We start from the raw sequence: 21789 nt of genomic DNA on the forward strand, positions 1-21789 counted from the left end.
CTCAGTGTCTGGTCCCTAACATGAGGTGTGTTTCCTCCCCAGGCCCTCTGCCCCCAGCCGCCGTGCGCTTGCTGAGCAGGGGGCACCCCGACAGGCTGAGCGTGGCCTGGGGGGCTGCAGCTGGGGGCAGAGATGGATACACACTCACCCTGTACCGTGCACACCTGGGCACTGTGGCAGCTACAGCCTCGCTTGGGAGAGACACCCACAACTTCACCTTCACGGGACTGGCCCCAGGAAGCAAATTCCTGCTGGAGGTGGCATCTGTGGCTGGGCCCTTCAGGGCGCCTGCAGGGAACGTCAGCAACTGGACGTGTGAGTACCTTTTCTGAGGGGGTGTGTGCCTTGCTGGGCAGTCAGGAAAGCTCATGGCCAAGAACATGGCCCTAGTGACCTTCATAGCAGACCCCAAGCCTTGCCATGACACTGAGCAGGGCTCTGCCCACTCTCATCATCAGCTCCACCAGCCTGGGTGAGGGCAGCTGGAGCTCCAGAACCATGCCTCAGGGGAGAGCCATGGAGGAGGGAGCAGCAGGCAGGGTGTTCACCTTGCCCTGTCCTCTAGCTGGCTGTGTGGTCCCTCCTCACCCCCCCGGATGTCTCCTCTGTCTGGGACAGGGCTGTCCCTGCTCGGACAAGCACAGAGAAGTTTGCAAAAGCTTTGAGCTGCCTCTGGGCTGGTGTGTGGAGCCACACAGTCGAGGCTAAGTGTGCTGTTCGGTGTGCTGCATTCCTTCTGGGGGCACTACCCAGGCAATGTCCTCGGGCCCTTTGGTGACGTGTCTCTGCTCCTGTCTTGGCAGACCCCTTGGCACCCCGTAACGTGTACATGACGAACCAGGGCTATCCCAACAGACTGAGTGCATCCTGGCGAGCTGAGCCCCAAGGACAAGACAGTTACAGGCTCCTCCTGTATCATTCGGGGTCAGGCGTTGTGGCAGCCAACGTCTCTGTTGGGAAAGGCACCAGCAAATTTACCTTTTCTGGCCTGGCTCCAGGACACAAATACCTGCTGGAAGTGGTGTCCATGGCAGGGCCCTATGCAGCCTCTGCAGGGAACATCAGTGACTGGACAAGTAAGTGTCAGAGCTGGGGATTCTGCATCTTGCACGAGGCTCAGCCTTTCCGTCTGGGTGGGCTCAGCACCTGCAGTGGGAAGGGGCAGAGACTCAGGCAGGACTGCTGCCTGGGAACTGTGGGGGCCAGAGAATGGTTTGTGTTGGAAGGGACCTTTTAAAGGCCGTCTAGTCCCACCCTCCTGCTAGTGGCAGGGACTCTTCAGCTAGATGAGGTTGCTCAGAGCCCTGTCTAACCTGACATTGAATATTTCCAGGGATGGGATGGGATGGGATGGGATGGGATGGGATGGGATGGGATGGGATGGGATGGGATGGGATGTACCAGTGTAGCAGCGAGATCATGGGCTAGATAAATCCTAGTGGATGGGATAGTCAGCCCTGCTGCCTGTGGGAGGGCCTGGCAGCCACGAGTGCTGTTTCAGGAGGCAGCAGCCTCTGGCCCATGGCCCCACTGGTTGAAGTCAGGCTCCTTCAGGCACGAGTGACTGAACAAGAGCACAGGATTCCATGGCACTAGTGCTGCTCTGGTAGATGACACACACAGCCTGGGGGACCATGAGGCCTCACAACCACGGGGGACATCCCCCCATTCCTGCTGCCTTTTTTCCAGGCACTCAGAGAGTTGCTGGCATGGGGTATAAGGGGAGGATGGGCTTTTTTTTCTTTTTATGGAATGTGGAAATGCAGATAAACACAATAAGCCTTTTCATATGCTTGTCCCCACAGTCCCTGCACTCTGCTTGGGGAATCCAGCAGTCTCTGCTCCCACGCTCAGCCATCCCCTGGCAGGGTGCAGGGAGTCATGTGCAGAGCCCTTTGGGCAGGTCTCTAACAAAACCTGCTTAATTAGCAGGAGGAAGATTCCATCTCCTCACACTCCTCACTCTGTGTGTCCTTCTGCTGCCATTTAAAGGTCATTTCTGGCAAACAGCAGCTGCAGGAATGTTATCACTGAACATGTGGAGTCTCCTTGTGTCACCCATCTCCTACTTGTGTCTCTGTAGAATACAAGAGAGCACATGCATACCAGTAACTCTTCCTGGTGTGGTTTTTGTTGTAGCCCCCTCAGTTCCCCAGAATCTCTCGGCGGTGGCTGAAGGGAACAACACGATGCTGATCTCCTGGGGCAGCATCTCTGGACAGCAGGACGACTGCCAGCTGTGGCTGCGGGACCCCCGGAACAGCTCATTGCCCCGGCGGCACTCCCTGGGCAGAGGGCAAGGGCAGCACCTCCTCCAGGGATTGATCCCAGGCAGGAACTACTCTGTGTCCTTGAGCTGCGTGGCTGGGCCGTACTGGAGCAGCACCAAGCCCTTGGCAGTGCCTGTGGGTGGGTACGCAGTGCTGTGGGCAGGGAGCAGGGCAGGCTGGAACAGGGACAGACAGCTGGGTGGCCTCAAGTTTGGGTCGACCCTTGAGTGTCAACAGAGGCCTGGGAAGTCGTGTGGTGGGGGACAGGGAAAGCCAGCAAGGTGACCCTCTGGTAGCCATTGGCTCCCTAAGCTGGCCCCACCAAAGAGATCTCCTGTCACCTGGCTGCGTGAGAAGAGCAGAGCAGACTTTGCAGATCTCCACTGGTTAATGTTTCTCTAAGATGTGAGCTCAGACGCTGCCCATTCACACTGTCCTGGGGCCCATGGCACAGCAGGCTCCCAGGCTGCAAGTGTCTGGCTCTGCTCATCTCACTGGCCTCAGGAACGAATGCTGATAGGGGCAGAGGGTGGGATTTCTCTGATCCCGTGAGTCCAGAGCCTGCCCCGTTTCCTTTGCAGAGCCAAATCCGGTGAAGGATGTGCAGTGCCTACCTGAGTCAAGAAGCCTTTACCTGAACTGGACAAGCTCTCCTGGAGATGTGGAGGCTTATGAGGTGGTGACAGAGAGACTTTCTGAAGGACCCCCTACCTCCAGGCATACCATGAGCATCCCTTCCAGCGAGGCCAGTCTGGAGGGGCTGGAGCCAAACTCCTCCTACCAAATCATTGTGAGCACGGTGGGCATGAACACACTGAGGAGCCAGGCTGTGACTCTGCTCTGCAGCACAGCAGTGGAGCGTGAGTCCCCTTCTTTCCCACAGCCTTGCCCCAGAACCCAGGAGAAAACAGCCGATGGTGCTGGTTAGAGCTGGGGACTCTCGGAGGTGCCCGTGAGCCCCACGTGGCTGCAGTGCCCTGCAGTGGGTCTGGGCTCTGGCAGTGCTGTGGGACCATCACAGGCTGAGCGAAGGGGGGGTCTGGGAGCAGGGACACGCTAAGAGGCTGTGCTTGCTGGTTCCTCTTGCAGCCCTGCCGCCGCCCCTGCGCGCAGACGTGTTCCCAGTGGAGGCCAGCTCCACGGTTATCATTTCCCCCGACCTGTTCAGTGAGGAGAACGGCCAGATCGAGTACTATGGTGTCGTTGCCACCACTAACGAGTCATGTAAGTGTCTCTGCATGTCTCAGTCTGGGGGGCCTCCCTGGAGGGCAGCAGGACCCCTGGATGTCTCTTTGGGACTGTCACTGTCACCTTGCATATTCCCCTCCAGTGCTGAGGCCCACCCAGGAGATCATGTCCAGCACATGGTACGACCACTATTACGGGACAGAGGACTCCTACCTGGCAGTGCTCCTACCCAACCCCTTCCATCAGAGGAGCTCCCCTGAAACCTGGCGGGTGCCAGTGGGAACAGAGGAGTGTGGCCAGTCCAGGGCAACGTGCAATGGGAAGCTGAAAGACAATGAACAGTACAGGTGAGAGATATCAGCATCCTTCCTGAGGGGAAGGGGCTGGAGGATAAAAAGGACTGCACGTGTCCCTGCAAGAATGCCACCAGGTCTCTGGATGTCACCTCCCTCTCACACTCCCAAATCCCCAGCAGTGGACGCCAAAGGTTCTCCACCAAGCAGCATTTGAGGAAGGCAGGTGCTGGCATGCGAGGAGTATTGGGCAGTGTAGTGGGCAGGGAGAGGGAAAGCTGAGGCTGCCAAGGCTGTGTGTGTTGTTTCAGGGGCTGAGCAGATGTCCAGCCCCAGGATAGGAACTAAAAGAGATGCTGTTATTTGTAGGACCTTTGTTTGTGACTCAGAACCATGTGCAGAGGGTGCAAAAATGAAACTGATTTGGGAAAGTTTGAGTGGTGCCTACTCAGTGGGAGGTCCAGAGGTTGGGGTAGCAAACACTCAGGCTAAAGTCCAAGTTTCCCATGAGGCACACACATGGATAGTCATAAGTTCAGAGTCTTATTTGACAGTAAATAAAATCCAGGAACATGGAGGTAGAGTACTGTTTTTGTAGGGTACCCTTAAAACTGCTGATGGAAAAACAGGGTTTTCGTTGCTAACAGAGAATAGTATCTTTAGTCAATCCTGTTAATTTAGCAGCTCGCAGTTTCATCAAATGGGGACCATTACAGATATTTCTCCCAGAATCGGGAAGGTTATCCCATTTCACTTTAAAGAAACTTGCAGCAAGGATGGCTGATGGTGATAAAGCCATTGAGGGCATTAGGAAAAGAGAATCAAAGTCCTTGGGAGAGTGTGTGCATGAGAGCTTCCCTTTCCATTGGGAATAAAGGGAGAATTAAATGTGCCCATAAGTTTTGTGCTGAGTCGGTGTTGGGGCTGGACCTGCTGGCCCTTCCCTTCCCTTCCCTTCCCTTCCCTTCCCTTCCCTTCCCTTCCCTTCCCTTCCCTTCCCTTCCCTTCCCTTCCCTTCCCTTCCCTTCCCTTCCCTTCCCTTCCCTTCCCTTCCCTTCCCTTCCCTTCCCTTCCCTTCCCTTCCCTTCCCTTCCCTTCCCTTCCCTCTTTGTCCTCAGTGCTGTTCCTGTGTGTAGACATGGATAACTGCCTGATTCTTACTGAGTTGCTTTATATTCACACCTCTGCCAAACAGGGGCTCCTAAGCTGCTGGTTAGGACAGCACTGGCCCAGACTGGTGCTAACACCCAGAGTGTGGGAAGTGGCTTGTTTTTCCCAGGGAAAATAAAAGGGGGAGTTTCCAGAAAGCTGTTGCCTGGGAAATTCCGGCCAGAGTGGGGCCATCCAGAGCAGAGAGCAGTTCTGGTGTGCTGTGTTATCCTGCCTGGCAGGGGAATGGCTGACAGTGCACTCCCATCCTGTGTCCATCTCGTGTCCATCCCAGGTCCCTGGGCTGGCATGGGGATCTCAGAAGGGTTCAGAAGCTTGGAGACTGATCCCTCACCTCATCTGTCTGTTCTGTATTGCTCATGCCTCACCCTCAGGTGTGGCAGGACAGGACGTGCTGGTTTCACCCCTCAGCTCTGGAGGGATAGAGAGAGGTCATCTGGGGATGGGGAGGGAGCAGCAGGGCAGAGGCCTCACACCAAGGTCTGTCAGCAGCCTCGAGGGGACTTCAGCGACAGCACAGTCACACCAGGACATCACTGCTGAGCCAAGCCCAGGCTCTGTACCTGCCCCACCCACTTGGAGTTTTCACTGCAGCAGGGACCTCCGGTGGGGGAGCAGCTTTCTCAGGGACATTAGGCCCTGTCATTAGTCCACCTGCCATGATTCAATAACATGAATGGACTGAACTGTCCAGTTATTCAGGACTAGAAGGTACTTTCACACCACAGCTTTCTTACTTTTACACCACAGCTTTCTTTCAGTTTGGCTGCCCTAACCAGCCTAAACGTTCTCAGTACAAACAGCACTTGACCTAAATATCCTAAATATCTGATCTAAATATCTTAAATATCCAGCCTAAATATCCTCAGTAAATGGAACACTCAACCTAAATATTCACAGTAGACTCTGCTGCTGAGGTAATGATTACTTGGGTGGTAAAAAGCTGACAGCTCATTCCCACTCAGAATTTCTGTTCTTGTTTCCTGTCTTTCAGTGAGTTATTTATCCACAAGCCCTCATCTTTCATGCCATGGCATCTGCAGGCTCACTTTTCAAAGGAGGTCTGTGCCCTGGCAGCCAGGTGTGGGGTGCTGCCAGAGGGGACCCCACAGAGTCTACAAACTCTTAGCTGCTAAAATCCAGTGCTACCTTGAAAAGCTTTAGTTTGCATTTAGGGCACAAAAAGAGAGTTCTGCAGAGAGCTGAGGACATTGGTTTTCCTGCTGAGGGGGATGAGGGGCAGATCTCCACAGGGAAGAGGATGCACCAGCCACTTCTGTGTGTGTGCAAGGAAGGGTCTGGGTCAGGGCTCAGCCCTTCCAGCTGAAATGCTTCTGTGTCAAACAGGGCTCAGCTCTTTCCTGTCAACCCTGTTAACCAGCTGACATGAACTATGTGGTTTAAATTTTTTGTGTCCAGTAAGAGATTAGGCACTACCTTTCTCTGTAGATAACCCTTTGGAGGAGAGCTGCTTCCCATTTGTGCTTTCTGACCAATTTCTCATGCTTTCCCGAGTGGATCAAACTTGTCCAAGAGGAAGAAAAGGAACAAAAGACCATTTACACACATCCCCTATATCCGTAACAGAAAAGCAGCTTTTTCCAGGCAGTGGTCCTGTTTCCCTGGGTCCTATGTGCTGGGTGCTGTGCTTGGCTCAGGCTGTCCCTGACACAGGACTTTGCTTTGCCTTTAGGTTCAGCATTGCTGCCTTCACCAAATATGACCCAGTAGCCCCTGCTGTGACATTCACCCTGTTCTCAGGTAAGCTGGAGAATAGCATCTTCCCTACCTGGCTCTGTAGCCAGAGGGAGCTCGTAGGCTATAGTAAATAGAATAAGTAGAATAAATGTAGCCATATATAATAGAATTGTAAAATGGTCTGGGTTGGGAGGGACCTTAAAGCTCATAAAGTTCCACCCCCTGCCATTCATAGGGACACCTTCCATATCCCAGATCACTCCAAGCCCCATCCAGCCCGGCCTTGGACATGTCAGGGATGGGGCAGCCACAGCTTCTCTGGACACCCTGTGCCAGGGCCTCACCACCCTCATAATAAAAAACTCTTTTGCTGATTCTTCTCTCTATACTCTGTCTTTTTAATTCCAGCTGCTGGATCCAGTGCAGACACAGCTCCATTCTCAATGCCAATAATTGCTGGAATCATTGTGGGATTTCTTTTGACACTTGCAGCTGTTTTTGCTTTGGTTTACTGGAAACAGCTCAAAGCAAAGAGGTATGAGCCATATCTTACCTGCTGAGTGCAGGTTGAGATACCCAACCTTCAATGCCAAGCTTGGAGGAGAGCAGGAGAAGGGGTAAAAAGAGATTCAAACTAACACATGGGCTAGTGGAATTGTGCCTGGCAAGCTCAGAAGCCAAAGGCAGAGGGGAGAGGGGAGCTGCCCATGTGGAGCTAAGTCACAAAACCCTACAGGTGTGCGAGGCAGTGTGCCTGCTGCTGGTACACAGTACCTCATGGCATCGATCTCTGCACTGCAGGCAAAAGTAACAGCTCCTGTGCTTTAATTCTAGAACCAAGAAGTGCAGCCCGCCCCAGGAAATGGTGACCTACAGCCTGAGGTGGGTGCTGGAGTCTGCCCTCTGTATGGCCCCACTGCAGCTCCCACTGTCCTTTACCTACTTCCTTTTTCATGCTTTCAAAAATCCAACTGTCTCCTCAGTTATTTTATAAATCAGTCTTTCCCAAGTTCAGTCTTTATTGCCCAGCTCCATTCCAAGTCAATGCATTGTCTGCACCTTCTCTGCGAGTTTCTACAGCAGGAGAAGATTCTCATCACCCTGAAATCCCTCCCAGTATTGAAACAGTTAGATCCACTTCCCTGGGCAGTGGGGTGGGCTGTAGACCATCCAGGTGTGCATCCAGGTGTGCATCCAGGTGTGCATGCAGGTCTCATGCCTGGGCTGTCTCAGTGGGTGGCCAAGCCTCCCAGTAACTAAGGCAAGTTTTCCTCTGGATTTCATTTCCTGCAGAAACGTCCACCGGCCAGTTCCCCTGCAGAACTTCAAGCAGTACTACGAGATGAAGAGAGCAAATGCTAACCACGCTTTTTTCCAGGAGTTTGAGGTGAGATGAGAGCCCTCCTAGAGACGACACTTGGTTTCTCCACTTGGTGGCTCATGCTGTTGGGTGTCCAGTGTGGGCTCCAGGGGTGGTCACCCATCCCTAGCAATCCAGACACTCTGTGAAGCAGCCTTGGAGGCCAAACACTGGATGGACCAAGTGATAAGCAGTTCCTTTGCTTTGTTCAAGTTCTGATCAAAACACGTGTGGTGTGAGGTGAACTAGCACAGAGCAGAGTGCCCCAGCCCTGACTGGAGGTGAAGGTGAGAAGGGTGGCAATCAGAACCACCCTGACAGAGTTAGAAAAGAGCCTGCAGCCAGGGGGAAGATCTAGGAGCACTCTCAGACCTCCATAGGTCAGGCTGTGAGCTTCACCTCGGGCTGCCTTCCCTGGCTCCCACTGCCAACATATGCAGCCTCTGGACTGTTCTGCAGCATCTTCAAATTCCCATCAGCAGTTTCAAACCCTCCATCAGATCACCCTTTTCTGGCTTCTGGAGTGAGGACAGGGGCAGAAGCAGATGCAGCACAAGACATTTCTGTTTGCTCAGCAGAAAATCCTCTGAGCTTTGTGGTAGATTTCCTAGGCTTTTCCCCCCAGTACTTGTTCTTGGGCTTTTCTTTTAAATATGGGCAGTGCTGTTGGAAAGGCAGTGGGAAAAGCCACCAGGGCTCAGAGTGCACAGGCCATGTGAGGGAGGAGTGGAACAATTCTCTGTGTGAGGATAATCCTCATTAACCTCCAGACAGAGCCACTGGCCATGGGCAGGGAGCTGAGCTGATGAGAAGCTCTCCAGAGGAATGCTTGTGCTTATCTTTTCCCCTTGTCCTACAGGAGCTGAAGGAAGTTGGGAAGGAGCAGTCGAAGGTGGAAGCTGAGCTCCCAGCAAATGTCTCCAAGAACCGATATGCCCATGTGTTGCCCTGTAAGTGCTGTCTCCTCTCTTCTCCCCCAGCACCCAGGGTGGGAGCTCACAGGGCAATGTTTAAGGACAGGTTCACCTTGCACCACTGCCTGGCTCCTTTCCTGGAGCAGAAGTACTCTTGAAATGGGCCTCAGTTTCCATTTTCCTGCTGGAGACTCATGGTTTAATACTTGAGCCAGGGCTGAGCCACCATCCTCCCCAGCTTCTCCAGCTCAGCATGGGTCCCAACAGGAGACCAGAGGGGATCCTTGAGCTTCACTAATGGTCCTCATGACCCCAGTTCTGTTTTCCAGTCCTTGCTAGCCCAGCTGGCAGGCAGTGCTCACCTCTCCAGGGAGAAGGTGCCTGGCAGAGCAGGGTGTCTCCCTGCTGGAGCTGCTGAGGCTTCTCCCACTGGGTTCCCCAGGTGGCCATGTCCTGGTGAAGGGCTGCCTTGGGGCTCACCTCTGTGCGGTCTCTTTCAGATGATCACTCTCGGGTCAAGCTGAGCCAGTTGGGGGAGGATCCACACTCAGACTACATCAATGCCAACTTCATGCCTGTGAGTGCCCACTTGCCTTCCTCACCAAGATGTGGCCACAGGGCACTGTCACAGAAACTCTGCCTGGCTTGAGGCAGTGTCCCTTTCTGGGAGGGCTGGTGGCCATGAGGTGCTGGTGAAGGCACAGCTGGCACAGGCCAGTGGGAAGCTGGGGGAAGGTGGAGATGTGTGGTTGCCCTTTAGCAGGCGTTGATGGAACCTGTGAGATGGCAAATGCTGTGATGCAGAGGTGTGAGTGTGGGAAGACTGGCAAGTCTCTCTGCTTTTTCTCGTGGACTGTATCCTCTTCCATCACTTCCCAGCTTACTGCCCTGTCTCTCTGCCTGCTCTTTTTCCTTCTGCTCTGTGCAGCTGCATTTGAATAACCCTGGAGCTGTGCCTTCATCCCTCATCTGGGAGGTGTTCCCAGGTAACAGGGCACACAGCATGCATGTGATGTTGTGTAGATCTGTGGGGCAAGTGTGTGTCCAAGGGCAAAAATACCCTGAGACCTTGCATGCTCACCCTGCCCTCAGCAGTGAAGGGGAAGCACAGGGATGTCTTTCTCTGGTTAGACTGAATGAGGAACTGCTCGGAGGGAAATGCTGTAGGTCATTTTATTCCAAATATGTAGGAAGTGTATGCTGGGCAGCTCATGCTTTCTGTGAAATCAGCTGCTTCTGAGATCAGCTGGGAACTGTGCCCATGTGGGCTAAGGGCAACAGGAATTTGTTCTACCACAAAAACACCCGAGGCACTGAATGGTCCCAGGGCAGGACCCACCTGCCTTGGCAACCTAGTAACTCATCTTGCTCTTGTCTGCCTCTTGCTCAGGGCTACACATCCCAGCAAGAATTCATTGCCACCCAGGGGCCTCTAAAGAAAACCATAGAGGACTTCTGGAGGCTGGTGTGGGAGCAGAACGTCTGCAATATCATCATGCTGACAGTGTGCATGGAGAATGGGCGGGTAGGTCAGCCCCAGCCCAGACCTGGTGGTGTGAGCTGAGCCCAGAGCTGGGTCTGTGTCCTCCACAAAACCCCTACTCTGATATGGCTCCAGGATGAGCACAGTCCACACAGCTTCCCTGACAGACAGTTTGGGGGAAGAGAGGCTGGTCTGTGCAGCTTAGCCTTAGCTTGGGGCCGGAGCTTAGCTAGGACTATGCCCATCACCCTCAGGTATTTCCACAGAATCTGAAATTGCCATGTCCTCTGGGTGAGCCAGCTCACATGGACTGTTCCTCCAGTCTCCAGCTGAGACCCACACAGGTCCTTTTTTCTGGGGGAGGCTGAGATCCTAATGACGGGGCTGTGAGGGAGAGCTGTGCAAAGCTCCCAGAGGGAGGGGAAACACCCCCGCCTGCTCCCCAAGACCTGTCCTGGCACCCCTCACAGCTGCTGCTCCTGAGATGCTCTCTGGGAGCTAGAAGATCACTCTGGCCCTCACTGGCCTCACTAGGACCCTCTCCTGCTCTAGGTCCTGTGTGATCATTACTGGCCATCAGAATCTGCCCCAGTGTCCTACGGGCAGGTGCGGGTCCACCTGCTGATGCAGAGCAGCTCCGAGGAGTGGACCATACGGGAGTTCAAGCTGTGGCATGTGAGTTCAGACTCCAGGGGATGTGGGGACCTCTCAGAAGTTCGGGGTAGGCACTGGCATTCATCCTCAGTGCTGGTGGCACCTTTCCCTGCCACCTGTGGGGCTCAGAGAAGATCCAAGCCCCGAGGAGCAGTCTGCCCCTTCAGATGGGTGACACAGGGGTATCCAGCATGTGCCATGCTGCTCTCCAGCCTTGCTCTCTCGTTTCCATTTCCCTGCACTGGGACAGCCTGCACCTTTCCCTGGCAGTCAAAGGCAGGTGTCCTCCCTCCCACCTCCACGTGTCCCACCATGGCATGGGCCTGTTGGGGAGGATGGAGGAGCAGAAGCCACCAGGCAGTGCAGACCTGATGTCGGCTGTTCCCTGCAGCGAGCCAGGTGTCCTCAAGTGCCCAGGTGCTGGCAGGGCTGTGGGGTGTGAGCCTGCCTCGGGGGGCTGCACACCCATCAGCAATGCCCTGTGCAGGAGGGTCTGCAGGCAGAGAGGTTCGTGTCCCACCTGCACTACACGGCCTGGCCCGACCACGGCATCCCAGAGTCCACCACTTCCATCATGACCTTCCGGGAGCTGGTCCAGGAGCACATCCAGAGCACCAAGGATGCAGGGCCGACCCTGGTGCACTGCAGGTGAGGCTCTGCCCCACGGGATGGTAGGATGAGAGCATGGGGAATGAGGTTCTGCTTGTGCACAAGCTGTGAGGGAAAGCAGTGCACAGGAGACACAAATGGTCTGTGGAGCTTTCTGCTGGCGTGTTGAGGAGTGCAGGTCTGCCGGCAGCCTGCCCCAAGCCCCAGGTGTGATGCAGGGGGAGATGGTTGGCTCCAAGGCAGGGCAGCCTGAATGGCTCCTCAGCCCCATACCCTGCTGGCACCAGTGCCAGGGTATGCTTGGGCAGTGCCCAGGGAGCAGCCTTTGGGAGCAGCCTTTGGGAGCGTGTCCAGCAGCAGGAGGGAGCCCATGAGCTGTGCTGTCAGGCCTTGTTTAACCCCTGCTGTCTGTGCCCTCAGTGCTGGCGTGGGCCGCACTGGCACCTTCATTGCCCTGGACCGGCTGCTGCAGCAGATGAAGCAGGAGAAGGTGGTGGACATTTTCGGTGTTGTTTACGCCTTGCGGATGAACCGGTACCTGATGATTCAGACGCTGGTGAGATCTCTGCTCCCTCTTTCCCCTGCCCCTCACTTCATTCCATTGAAGTTCACAGGGCTGGCAGATGGATGAGCTGGCTGGCCAGCCCCAGCACCCCCAGGCTGGTCCTCAGCCTGTCACTGTGTCATCCTGCTGCTGAAAGCAGCAGCTCAGCTGGAGTGGAAATTGCTCGGGGGGTCTTCAGCTGCTTCATGCCCTGCTAGACCCACAACAGCAACATCCAGAGTCTCAGAGACCTCCCAGGAGGCTCAGGAACACCCCAGAGCACTGAGGAACAGGATCATGCCCTTTGCAGGCAGTTCTTAACTCAGGCCATGTTGTTGGTCTGTGATACTCCACAGTGTGTCTCCTATCGCCAGTCCTGGGGGCTGGCACAAGGTGTTGGAATTGCCCTTCAGGAGAAAGAGCATTCCCACCCTCTCGAGCTGTCTCTGCAGTGTGATGGTCTGTGTTGCTGTCTGCCTTTGCCTTCCAGTCCCAGTACATTTTCCTGCACAGCTGCATTCTGGACAAGATCTTGGAGGAACCTCTCCTGGATTTATCAGGGACGGAGAGGTAAGGCCTTGCTGTGCTTTGCCACTCTGCCCACCCTGAACCACAACCCCTCCCTGCGAGCCTTGCTCCAGGACAGGAGGACAGGGAAGCCCAGCCAGCCATGCCACCTGGTGCTGGGAGTGGGGTCAGCACAGGGTGGCTTGTTCCCTGCAGCACGGGGAGCCCAGCACAGGACAAAGTGCAGTCTGCCAGGTACACCAATGCCAGAGATCTGCAGAGCTGTGCTGGGGAAGGCATTTCCCTCAGCCTCTGGCTTCCCAGCCCATAGGCATGCCCTAGGGATATGTACAAACTGGAGGGGCTCGTGGCAGCTGGGTGACCTTGGGACGTCCCTCCTTATGGAGGCCAAGAGGATGGAGCAGGGCCCAGCTAGACATGGCTTTGACCATCTATCTCGTTGTCTTGGGGATACATCAGGAGGTCATGCACTTGTCTTTGTGGTCAGATTGTCTCCTCCCTCATGCAGCACAGGATGTCCTTGTCCTTGGTGCCTCTTGGGAATGAGCCCTGGGCTGTGTCACCCCTGAGACCTGCCTCTGTCTAGAGGAGAGCAGGTTGTCACAGGCCAGAGCTGGGCTGGGAGCCTGGGAGATCCCTGGCATTTGAGGAGTGAAGGTCTGCTCACAGCCCTGTCCACCTGCTGGAGACACAGCTGCTGAATGAGCTCAGCCCTTCTGCCCTGGTTCTCTCCCCAGGTGCTGCCCCATCCCACTGAAGAGCTTTGCCCAGCACTATGCCCAGAAGGCAGCCAAGTCCCACATGGGCTTCCTGAGGGAGTACGAGGTGAGAGCTGTCCTGGGCAGGTGCAGGGAGTGCTGCCATGGCTGTATGTGCTGGGGGGACCTGGGGAGTGATTGAACCTGCTCGGGCTGGAGGACACCCCATAAGTGCCTCCTGAGTGGGTCCCATGCCCCAGTTTTCTCAAGTGTCCCCTCTCCACGGCACTGGATGCCCAGGCCCACAGCTCCCTAAGGCATTCAGAGTCTATCCACCACCCACACCCTCCCAGGTGCCTGCCTGGACAGCAGCAGCCCTCTCCTGACAGCATAGCACAGCCCACTCCAGAGCTGATCTCAGCTCAGGCTTCTGCATGTGCAGCCATGAGCCCCATCTGCCAAGCCCAGGTGTCCTCAGGAGGCCCCAGTTCCTCCTGCTCCTGACCTTCCTGCTCACTGTCTCCTCCACTCTGTCTCACCCTGGCAGGCCCTCCTGGAAGTTGTCAAGGAAGAAGCCAGCTCTGCATCACCATCTTCAGGCAGCCAGCAGACACGGCCCTGCTCCAGCGTCCTGCCATGTAAGTTCTGTGACACCTTGCATCCTTTTCCTTCCTGTGCCTTTTCCTTTTGTGTTTAGCCAGGCTGGACCGGGGCCAGTAGTCCACAGCATAAGAAAGTATTTTGAGACTTTGGTGACTCCCCCAGAAGGTTACTGAGGTGTTTGGGATGGAACACATGGTGTTTGGGACTGGGATAGGTAGGTTTGCTCAGCCTGGAGAAGGCGAAGGGGAGATCTTATTGCTGTTGCCTGTGTTATTGCCTGTTGGAAGGCACAGGGAAGACATGGAGTCTTCTCAGAGGTGTGCCGTGGAGGGACAAGAGACAAGGGGGATGATTTAGGAGTGTAATCCAACTCAGTAGAAGGAATAGTGAATTTCTATGAAGATGGTCAAACACTGGAGCAGAGGCCCAGAGCACCCAGAGGCTCTCCATCCTTGGAGAGAGGCAGATCTCCACTGGCTGAGACACTGAGAGGCCAGCACTACAGGAGCTTGGGATAGAGACCCTCTTGGGAGCCAACATCCACAGGCTGGAGATGAGCACTGCAAAAGGGAGTGCCTTTGCCAAGAAATGGTGAAGGAAGGATTGGATTTGTGTGGCAGTCAGTCTGCAAAACCTGTTTGAGCTCCAGAGTGCTGTGAATCCCTCCAACTCCCACTTACTTTGCAGATGATCGCTCCAGAGTGAAGTTTTCCCTGCTGGAGCAGGGCCCTTTCTCAGGACTGCTGCAGGTGTGGCGTGTCCCGGTGAGTCTTACCCCAGCAGCACTGCCCACCCTGTGCCTGGGGGCCCCATCCTGGCTGTGCTCCTGTGTCCTGGCTCCTGCACTGCTCTGCTGGTCCCTGTCACTGAGATCTGTGTGGAGACGAGGGGACTGCAGGATTGAGGACATCTCTTCCCTTGCCTGCCCAGTTTGGGCTGTCCTCACTAACCCCCCTCAGTGCTCCCTCTTCTCTCCTTGCCTCCTGAAGTGCTGAGTTCTCTTCTCTTCCTGACCACTCCTGGGCCAACAGAGCACCCTGTCCAGCAGGAGTAATGTTCTCATTCCCCACCCAGGGCTGCAGCTCCAGCAGGGACTACCTGGCTGTCCACGGCCCTGACAAGCTGACCCTGGAGGACTTCTGGACCCTGGTGTGGGAACAGGATGTTCACACAATCCTAACACTTCTCCCGTGGCAGGAGAAGGGGGAGGTAAGGCATTGTGCCCATCTGTGCCATGGCAGAGTGGGAATCTGTTCAGTGGAGCTGGAACTAATAGAGCTCTTGAAACTCTTCGCCCCCTCCTGAGTCCTGGGTGCACATCCAGCTTAGCTAAAGCTGGACCTTTCCTGTGTCCAGGTGCTCCCACAGCTTGTTATGGGAGACAGGTTCTGTCTGCCCTCCATGCCTGGCTTCAGCTGGTGCCCTTCAAGCTGCATCTGTGTGGGACCAAGAGCAGCAGCTCTTGCTCTGCCCACTCAAGGTGTAGACACTGGCTGAGCAGATTTCAGCTCAGAGCTCTGAGCAGAGCTGCCAGGCAGCTCTGGGCTCCCAAATGAGCTGGCTGAACCTGCTGGTGTTCCTGGAATTCTCTCAGGTCTTAGGTGGGGGATGAACTGACGTGGAGAGATGCTGGGAGTGCTCTTGGTCCAGCCCCACCACAGACCCTGAAGATGGTGACTGGTGTGACAGACAATGACCATCAACAGAAAGCCAAATGTCTTGTTGCACACAGGTGCCAGGTGAGGTGTGCTGGCCCCTGGAAGGAGACTCCCTCTGCACGAAGACACTGACCATCCAGTGTGACACAGAGAAGCTTGTCTCGGGATGGAGATGTGCCCAGCTCAAACTGAAACACGTGTGTGTCCATGGGGCTGGCCTGGCTCCCACCTCCTGCGGTGGGGATGGCTCTGTAGAAATCTGGAGGGGCTGAAGGGTCTGTGGGACTTCTCCAGGCTGCAAGAGCAGAGTGCCAGCAGTCCACAAACACAGGAGTGAGTCTGGATTGCAACATCCAGAACTGAGTGGACACAGCAGATGCAGGGGATACCCCTTGCTGACAGGTCTGTCTGAGCCCGTTGAAAAGGCCCACACAGTTCTCAGTTCCCTCTCCAGGAGCAAGTCAGGGTGCCGTGGGGAAGGAGAGCAGGTTGCCACGGTCGTCATACCCATGGTGTGGGTGGTGGGCAGGGCCCCAGCCCAGATGCCTGGACAGCTTTAGAGAAGTTGCAGAAAGCTCAGGGAAACCTCAGAGGATGAGAGAACTGGGGATGCTCTGCATCCAAACTTGCCCATCCCTCCCCAATATCCACGTCAGCTCTTTGTGTCTCACAGGAGAAGAAAGCAAAGGAGAGGCAGGTGCAGAGGTTCCTGTGCACGCTCTGGAGCAGCAAGAAGCAGCCTGATGTCCAGAGCCTGGTGGAGCTGCTGGTGGCTGTCAGACGGTGCACGCCCCACCGCAGGAGAGTGGGTCCTGTCCTGCTGCACTGCAGGTAACCTGGGTTAGCCCTGCGTCATGGGCAGCCTCCCACGCTGGGAGCCACCACAGTGCCTTGGCTTGGGACCAAAAAGCCTTCCCCTCCATGCCCTAGGGGCGTGTTGATATCAGTCCATGAGAGCCAGTGGAAGTTCTGAGCTTGGGAGGTCCCAGTGCTCTGCCAGGGGCTGGGAGAACACAGGGCTGGGCTGGGGGGAGCATGAGTGGAGCAGGCATTCCCAGGCTGAGGTGCCAAGGCCATTCCTGGGTAGCTGCAGGGATTCTGGGAGGGGCCCTGGTATCCTCACTTGCTTGCACACAGAGAAAGTTCACAGTCCCTGAGTGCCCACAGGGCTCCTTAGACTGGTGCCCTCCTCCAGAGGGGTTCAGCTCAGCCTGGCCTGGCATCAGTGACCCCTCCTTGTCCCCTGCAGTGGTGACATGAGCCAGATGGGGACGCTGATCTCCCTGGATTGCCTGTTGTACCAGATGAAAGCTGAGAAAACTGTGGACATCTTCGGTGTGACCCTCCAGCTGGCCAGAAGCTGCTGCCTCATGACCCCAACTCTGGTAGGTGGGAGGGAGAAGGGGTTGCTGGGCAGCATGGAGCAGAGTCTGTGCTGACCTGCCTGGGGCTGGTGCAGCCTGCCCTCTCCTGGGTGCTCCCTGCTGCCTGGGAGCCTGTCCAGCCTCAGCAGGGATTTACTTCATGCTTTCTCCCCACCCTGTGGCTCTGACAGCCACCAAGGCCTGAGGGTAGTGACTTTTCCCAGGCAAGAGTTTTCCATCTCCTCGGTTCTGAGTTAAGATCAGTTTAATTGCACGTGAACTCAGAGTAAATCGAGGCACTCTTCCCATTGTAATCGAGAAAGAGTGCAGCACTGGTGTCACCCTACACAACCTGCCTGTCACAGCTCACCCTTGGCTCCTGGGCATGGCTGTCATCCTGGGGACCCAGACTCTGCTGAGTATCCCCTTGGCCAGTACGTTTCCTGCTGCATCCCCCAGAGCCAGCTGGGGCTGCCTGTCAGGGGACAACAGGACACAGTGCCTCATTAGCAGGTGCCCTGTGGGCTGTAGCTCTGTCTGATGGGGCCATTCTGTGCCAGCCCTGGTGGGCACTCATGGCACCAATGCCTCTGGACATGCTTCACTTGCAGCAGCTGCTGAATGAGCTGATGCACAGCCCTGGAAACACTCCCCACGGGGCACAGCAGAGCTGGGCAAGGTCTCTCCAAGGCTTCCCAGCTGCAGAGCCTCCTTCAAGAAGCTAATTACATTCTTAATTAATGTGAACCATGTGCGTGGTGGGAGCCAGAGGAGGGCAAGGCGTGTGCTGCCCCTGCTTCAGAGCTCTTTGTGCTCCCGCCCTGCAGGGACATAACTCACCCATAAAGGCACAGCAAGTGCTCATCAAATGCTGCTGTCCTGCTGAAAGGTGCCCTCCAGCCTCCTCCACCCCTGGGGGGCTTGCCAGCACCCCTTTGTGTCAGTGGGGTCATCGGGGGAAGCAAGGGGGAAGATGAACCTTTGCTGGATATTCATGGATAACTGTTGGATATTAGCACCCCCAGCTCCAGTGTGGTGCATGTCCCAGGGATGTGCTCTTGCATGTGGCCAGTCACTGAGTGTGCTTGGGCTGGAGTCAGGCCTGGGCTGTCACTGCCGATGTCACAATCAGAGCTGACTCGCTGAAAACACGCTCTGGTGACCTGGAGCCTCGGCCATTGTGTGATCCGTGCCATTCCTGGTTCTTTGGTGAGGCTGAGCCCTCTGCCACAGGGAGGAGGCTCCTCGTGACTCGTGGCTCAGCCAGCACATTAACGAGCTGCTGTGCTGGGGGGGTGCTGCTGTGCTGGGGGGGTGCTCTGCTGTGTTGGAGGATGCTGCTCTATTGAGGAGTGCTGCTGTGTTGGGGAGTGCTGCTCTGTTGGGGAGTGCTGCTCAGAGCCCCTCTGCAAGCCCTAATCCCCCCTGCCCAGTGCCATGTGATTCCAGCCCACACCACGTGCCAAGCTGGCCTTGCCCTCCAGCTCTGTGCCCTGAGTACAACCCCACTTTCACCTTCCTCACATCTTGCCTAGTCAGTCCAGGTTTGCAGCCTGGTGCCATTTTGGGCAGCCTAGCATTTGGGCAGAACCTCATGTCAAATGCACAGGGGACTTGGGACCTCTGAGCCCACATTTGGACCTGATGGATCAGTTTGATGATATTAAAAAGAGATCAAGAATGCAGCTGGGCTAAACCCACACAGATTTTTCTGTACCTCTGTGAGCCTGCAAGCATCTGCCCTGATCTGCTGTCAGCACCAGGCTCTGGTACACTGGGACTGTGCCAAGGGAAACTCCTGGTCCAGAGGTCTTCCCTCATGGCCCCAGGTCACTGCAGACCCCAAGGCCTCGAGCTCCATGCCCTGCAGCAGCACTGGAGCTGCTCTTTGCTCTTGTTTTGGATGCAAACACCTCAGCAAGTCCAAAAGGCACTGCGGCACTTGGAGGAAGTCCCATGAAATTGTTCCTCTCCCTCCAGCTTGGATGGGATGTTCCTCTCAGCCCCATCACAGGGGGATGAAGAAGGGGAAGCAAACATGGTATAACAGGCTTGATTCTTCCTTTCAAGGTGACTGTGGTGGCACAGGACCATCATGGACTACTTGGGAGGGCAAATCCTGCTCTGCCATCAGACACTGTTCCTTAATTAGGATTTTTAAAGCAAACTGCAAGGTTAATGTGTGGCCTGGAGGTCTCTGTCAGAAACATGACTCTGACACCCCTTTCTCTTTTGCAGGACCAGTACATTCTCCTGTACAGCTGCATCCAGGACATCATCACTCAGAACCAGCCCTAACACCACCTGACCTTTCCTGGCACCCTTCTGCCTCCCTCTCTGCAGGTCCTGTACAGGGCTGGGGCTGCTGAGGGCACCGCAGGACTCATGGCACAGAGTGAGCCCTGCACTGAGCAGTGACCTCCCTGAGCACTGTCCCCAAGGTGAACTGTGACACAGGGTGTCCTGGACAGATGGACAAGTGTCCTGCCATGCACTGCTGCAGCCTCTCAGTGCAGATGCCACGAGGGGCTGGACAGGATGCTCTCCTCTTTTGGACATCTCCTGAGATTCCTGGTGCCTGGAGGGTTCCCCAGCCCCCTCACTACACACTGTGGGGCTCTGGTGCCTCTGAGTCCCAACACAGAAGTGGAGCACCGTGGTGTGCAGTGGGCACTGGTGTGTGGAGGCCTCAGATGTGCTGTGGACAGAGCACTGTGGGAGCTGGCTTGTCTCAGCTGGTGGAATGCTCTTAGGTACAGACAATAAACAGCCCTTGGAAAGTGTGTGCTTGTAAGGGAGACTTGACTTTTGAGGGGTCCAGCTGATGGGAAGGCTACAGCACAGCAGCTGTTCCCAAAAGGACAGCTGTGTCCCCAGCTGTGGTGCACTCCAGATGCTGCAGTCCATGGCAGAGCAGCTTCTGGTCACCCTCATCTGCTCCTTCCCCTGGAGCAACACTTCTGCAGTGAATGTGCAGCCCACCCAGAGCTTCATGAGGAGGAGACATAGTTTCGGATGAAGCCTGGGCTCAAAGTTGTGAACCTGCCAACTCCCCAGCACCAAGGAGCAGGGCAAAGCCACCTGGTCCAGCTGACAGGCTGGTGAGCAGCTGGCAGCCTGAGCAGTGCTGCTGCTCTGAGAACTGGGTTGTCCATGCAAGGACATGGCTGCTCTGCAAGCAGGGCTGGTCATGCACAAGCTGAAATCACAAGAAGCAACTCGGTTCACTGAGCTGCAGGTGTAGGATGGAAGGAAGAGTTAAAGAAACAAAGATGGTTTCACAAGCATATTCCTCATGCAGAAAAAACTGTATCTGGGACCTGTTTACCCTTCTTCTCCCCTTCAAACAGGGTGGGGTTGTAGTGCAGTCTCAAAGCTATGATCCTGTGGCAGCTGCCTTGGAGTGGAGTGAGGAGACATAAGAGGTACGATAAGGAGCTCCCAGGACCTATTATAAGGAGCAGAGAGCCCCAGGTGGGTGACTGAGTTGGCCACTCATCCTCATGCCCCTGTGATTCCACTGGAAGCTTCTCCCTCTTCCAAACAAGGATCTGCACTCCAGGATGGGACACCCAGGGCACCTCAACATCAGCCATCCCAGCACTGGGATGAGGCCCTTTTTGCAACTGGGTATCCTCTTTTCCCACTCCAAATTACATTTCCCTTTGGCAGTTGCTGTCCCATGTGCCTCCTGCTCCCACCCTGCCCCACACAGCAGTGCTGTGCAGCCCCCAGCCAAGTGTCCTGCCTGGTGTCCCCTGCACCCACTGCCCAGGTGTGGCCACAGGCAGGGCACAGCTGGGTGGCAGCAGTGTCTCCCTGCACACAGGACACCTTCTGTACAGCAGGCAGAGCTGCTCAGCCCCCCCTGCCTCTGTGTATTCCCTGCTCTGCTCCCAGCTCCAAGCTGCAGCATTCCTGGGCTGCTGCAGAGCCTTACCCCCGTAGGTTTTCCTACCACGCTGGCCATGCTGTGTGTGCAGTGCTGGTTTCAGCATAGCCCAGAGCATCCTGAGTTGCCCATGGCCACCTTCACCCCTCCTGCATTGTCCTGGATCCAGTTGCTGTTTGGGAATGTTTCATGTCACATCTTTGTGCCCAGGGTCACCCACCCGTGTGATGTGACCCATCCCTCGCTGCTCAGCCTGCACAAGTGACCATCCAGTGCTGTTACATTGCTGTTCCTGGTGAGATGCCAACATGCCAGGGGCTCTGCAGGAGGATAAGTGAATACATCCAACATGAAAAGGGCTTGTGAAGCTCAGTGGATGTTCTCATGTGCACAAAAGGATTTATGATGTTGCCTTGGGAGGTGCCCAGCCCTTGTCCTTGTTTACAGGGAGCCTGATGGCTTTTATGACTTTTATGTAACCAGTAACTCCTAAACCACACTGGTGCTGCATGATGAGGGTCACAACAGGGAAATGTTTGTTTCCACAGCCCTATAGCCAGGGCCAGTGGTTGGGCTGTACACAGTTCTCCAGCACCTGCTGTGTTTGTCTGGGCCACCACAGGAGGACACACCAGTGTGCTCTGGACGTCAACATCAAGCAAGCAAGCTGCAAAGTCAAACCTGGCTCAAAGAATGATGTACCCTTTGTCTGACCAGAATCTGGAGCTGTCAGGCTGGGGAAGCTCAGACCTGCCCAGCAGCACAGAATCTCACCAGGGGTGTTATCCCAAGAGCCCCCAAGGAGTAGTCTCAAAGGCCATGTCCTGCTTACACATGCACATAGCCCCATCCTCCTTGGACCT

General features: G+C 55.6%; 1 protein-coding gene across 1 annotated transcript in view; it reads left to right on the forward strand.

Annotated features, from left to right (window-relative positions):
• LOC136371676 (receptor-type tyrosine-protein phosphatase V-like) overlaps positions 1–19817 on the forward strand; it is a 34262-nt gene extending 14445 nt beyond the window's left edge. Inside the window, exons 15-39 of the mRNA XM_066335920.1 lie at positions 43–315; positions 804–1076; positions 2140–2409; positions 2852–3130; positions 3360–3494; positions 3601–3805; positions 6615–6682; positions 7028–7154; positions 7454–7501; positions 7913–8006; positions 8839–8929; positions 9394–9470; positions 10284–10418; positions 10929–11051; positions 11518–11678; positions 12060–12195; positions 12674–12753; positions 13449–13536; positions 13957–14047; positions 14700–14776; positions 15087–15221; positions 15745–15867; positions 16344–16501; positions 16920–17055; positions 19273–19817. Coding sequence (XP_066192017.1) covers positions 43–315; positions 804–1076; positions 2140–2409; positions 2852–3130; positions 3360–3494; positions 3601–3805; positions 6615–6682; positions 7028–7154; positions 7454–7501; positions 7913–8006; positions 8839–8929; positions 9394–9470; positions 10284–10418; positions 10929–11051; positions 11518–11678; positions 12060–12195; positions 12674–12753; positions 13449–13536; positions 13957–14047; positions 14700–14776; positions 15087–15221; positions 15745–15867; positions 16344–16501; positions 16920–17055; positions 19273–19332 — 3443 coding nt within the window. The 3' untranslated portion in view covers positions 19333–19817. The remainder of the gene's footprint in view (positions 1–42; positions 316–803; positions 1077–2139; positions 2410–2851; positions 3131–3359; positions 3495–3600; positions 3806–6614; positions 6683–7027; positions 7155–7453; positions 7502–7912; positions 8007–8838; positions 8930–9393; positions 9471–10283; positions 10419–10928; positions 11052–11517; positions 11679–12059; positions 12196–12673; positions 12754–13448; positions 13537–13956; positions 14048–14699; positions 14777–15086; positions 15222–15744; positions 15868–16343; positions 16502–16919; positions 17056–19272) is intronic.
• The last annotated feature ends 1972 nt before the right edge of the window (positions 19818–21789 follow it).

This window comes from Sylvia atricapilla, chromosome 25 (genome assembly GCF_009819655.1).
Source record: "Sylvia atricapilla isolate bSylAtr1 chromosome 25, bSylAtr1.pri, whole genome shotgun sequence".
Taxonomy (NCBI): Eukaryota; Metazoa; Chordata; class Aves; order Passeriformes; family Sylviidae; genus Sylvia; species Sylvia atricapilla.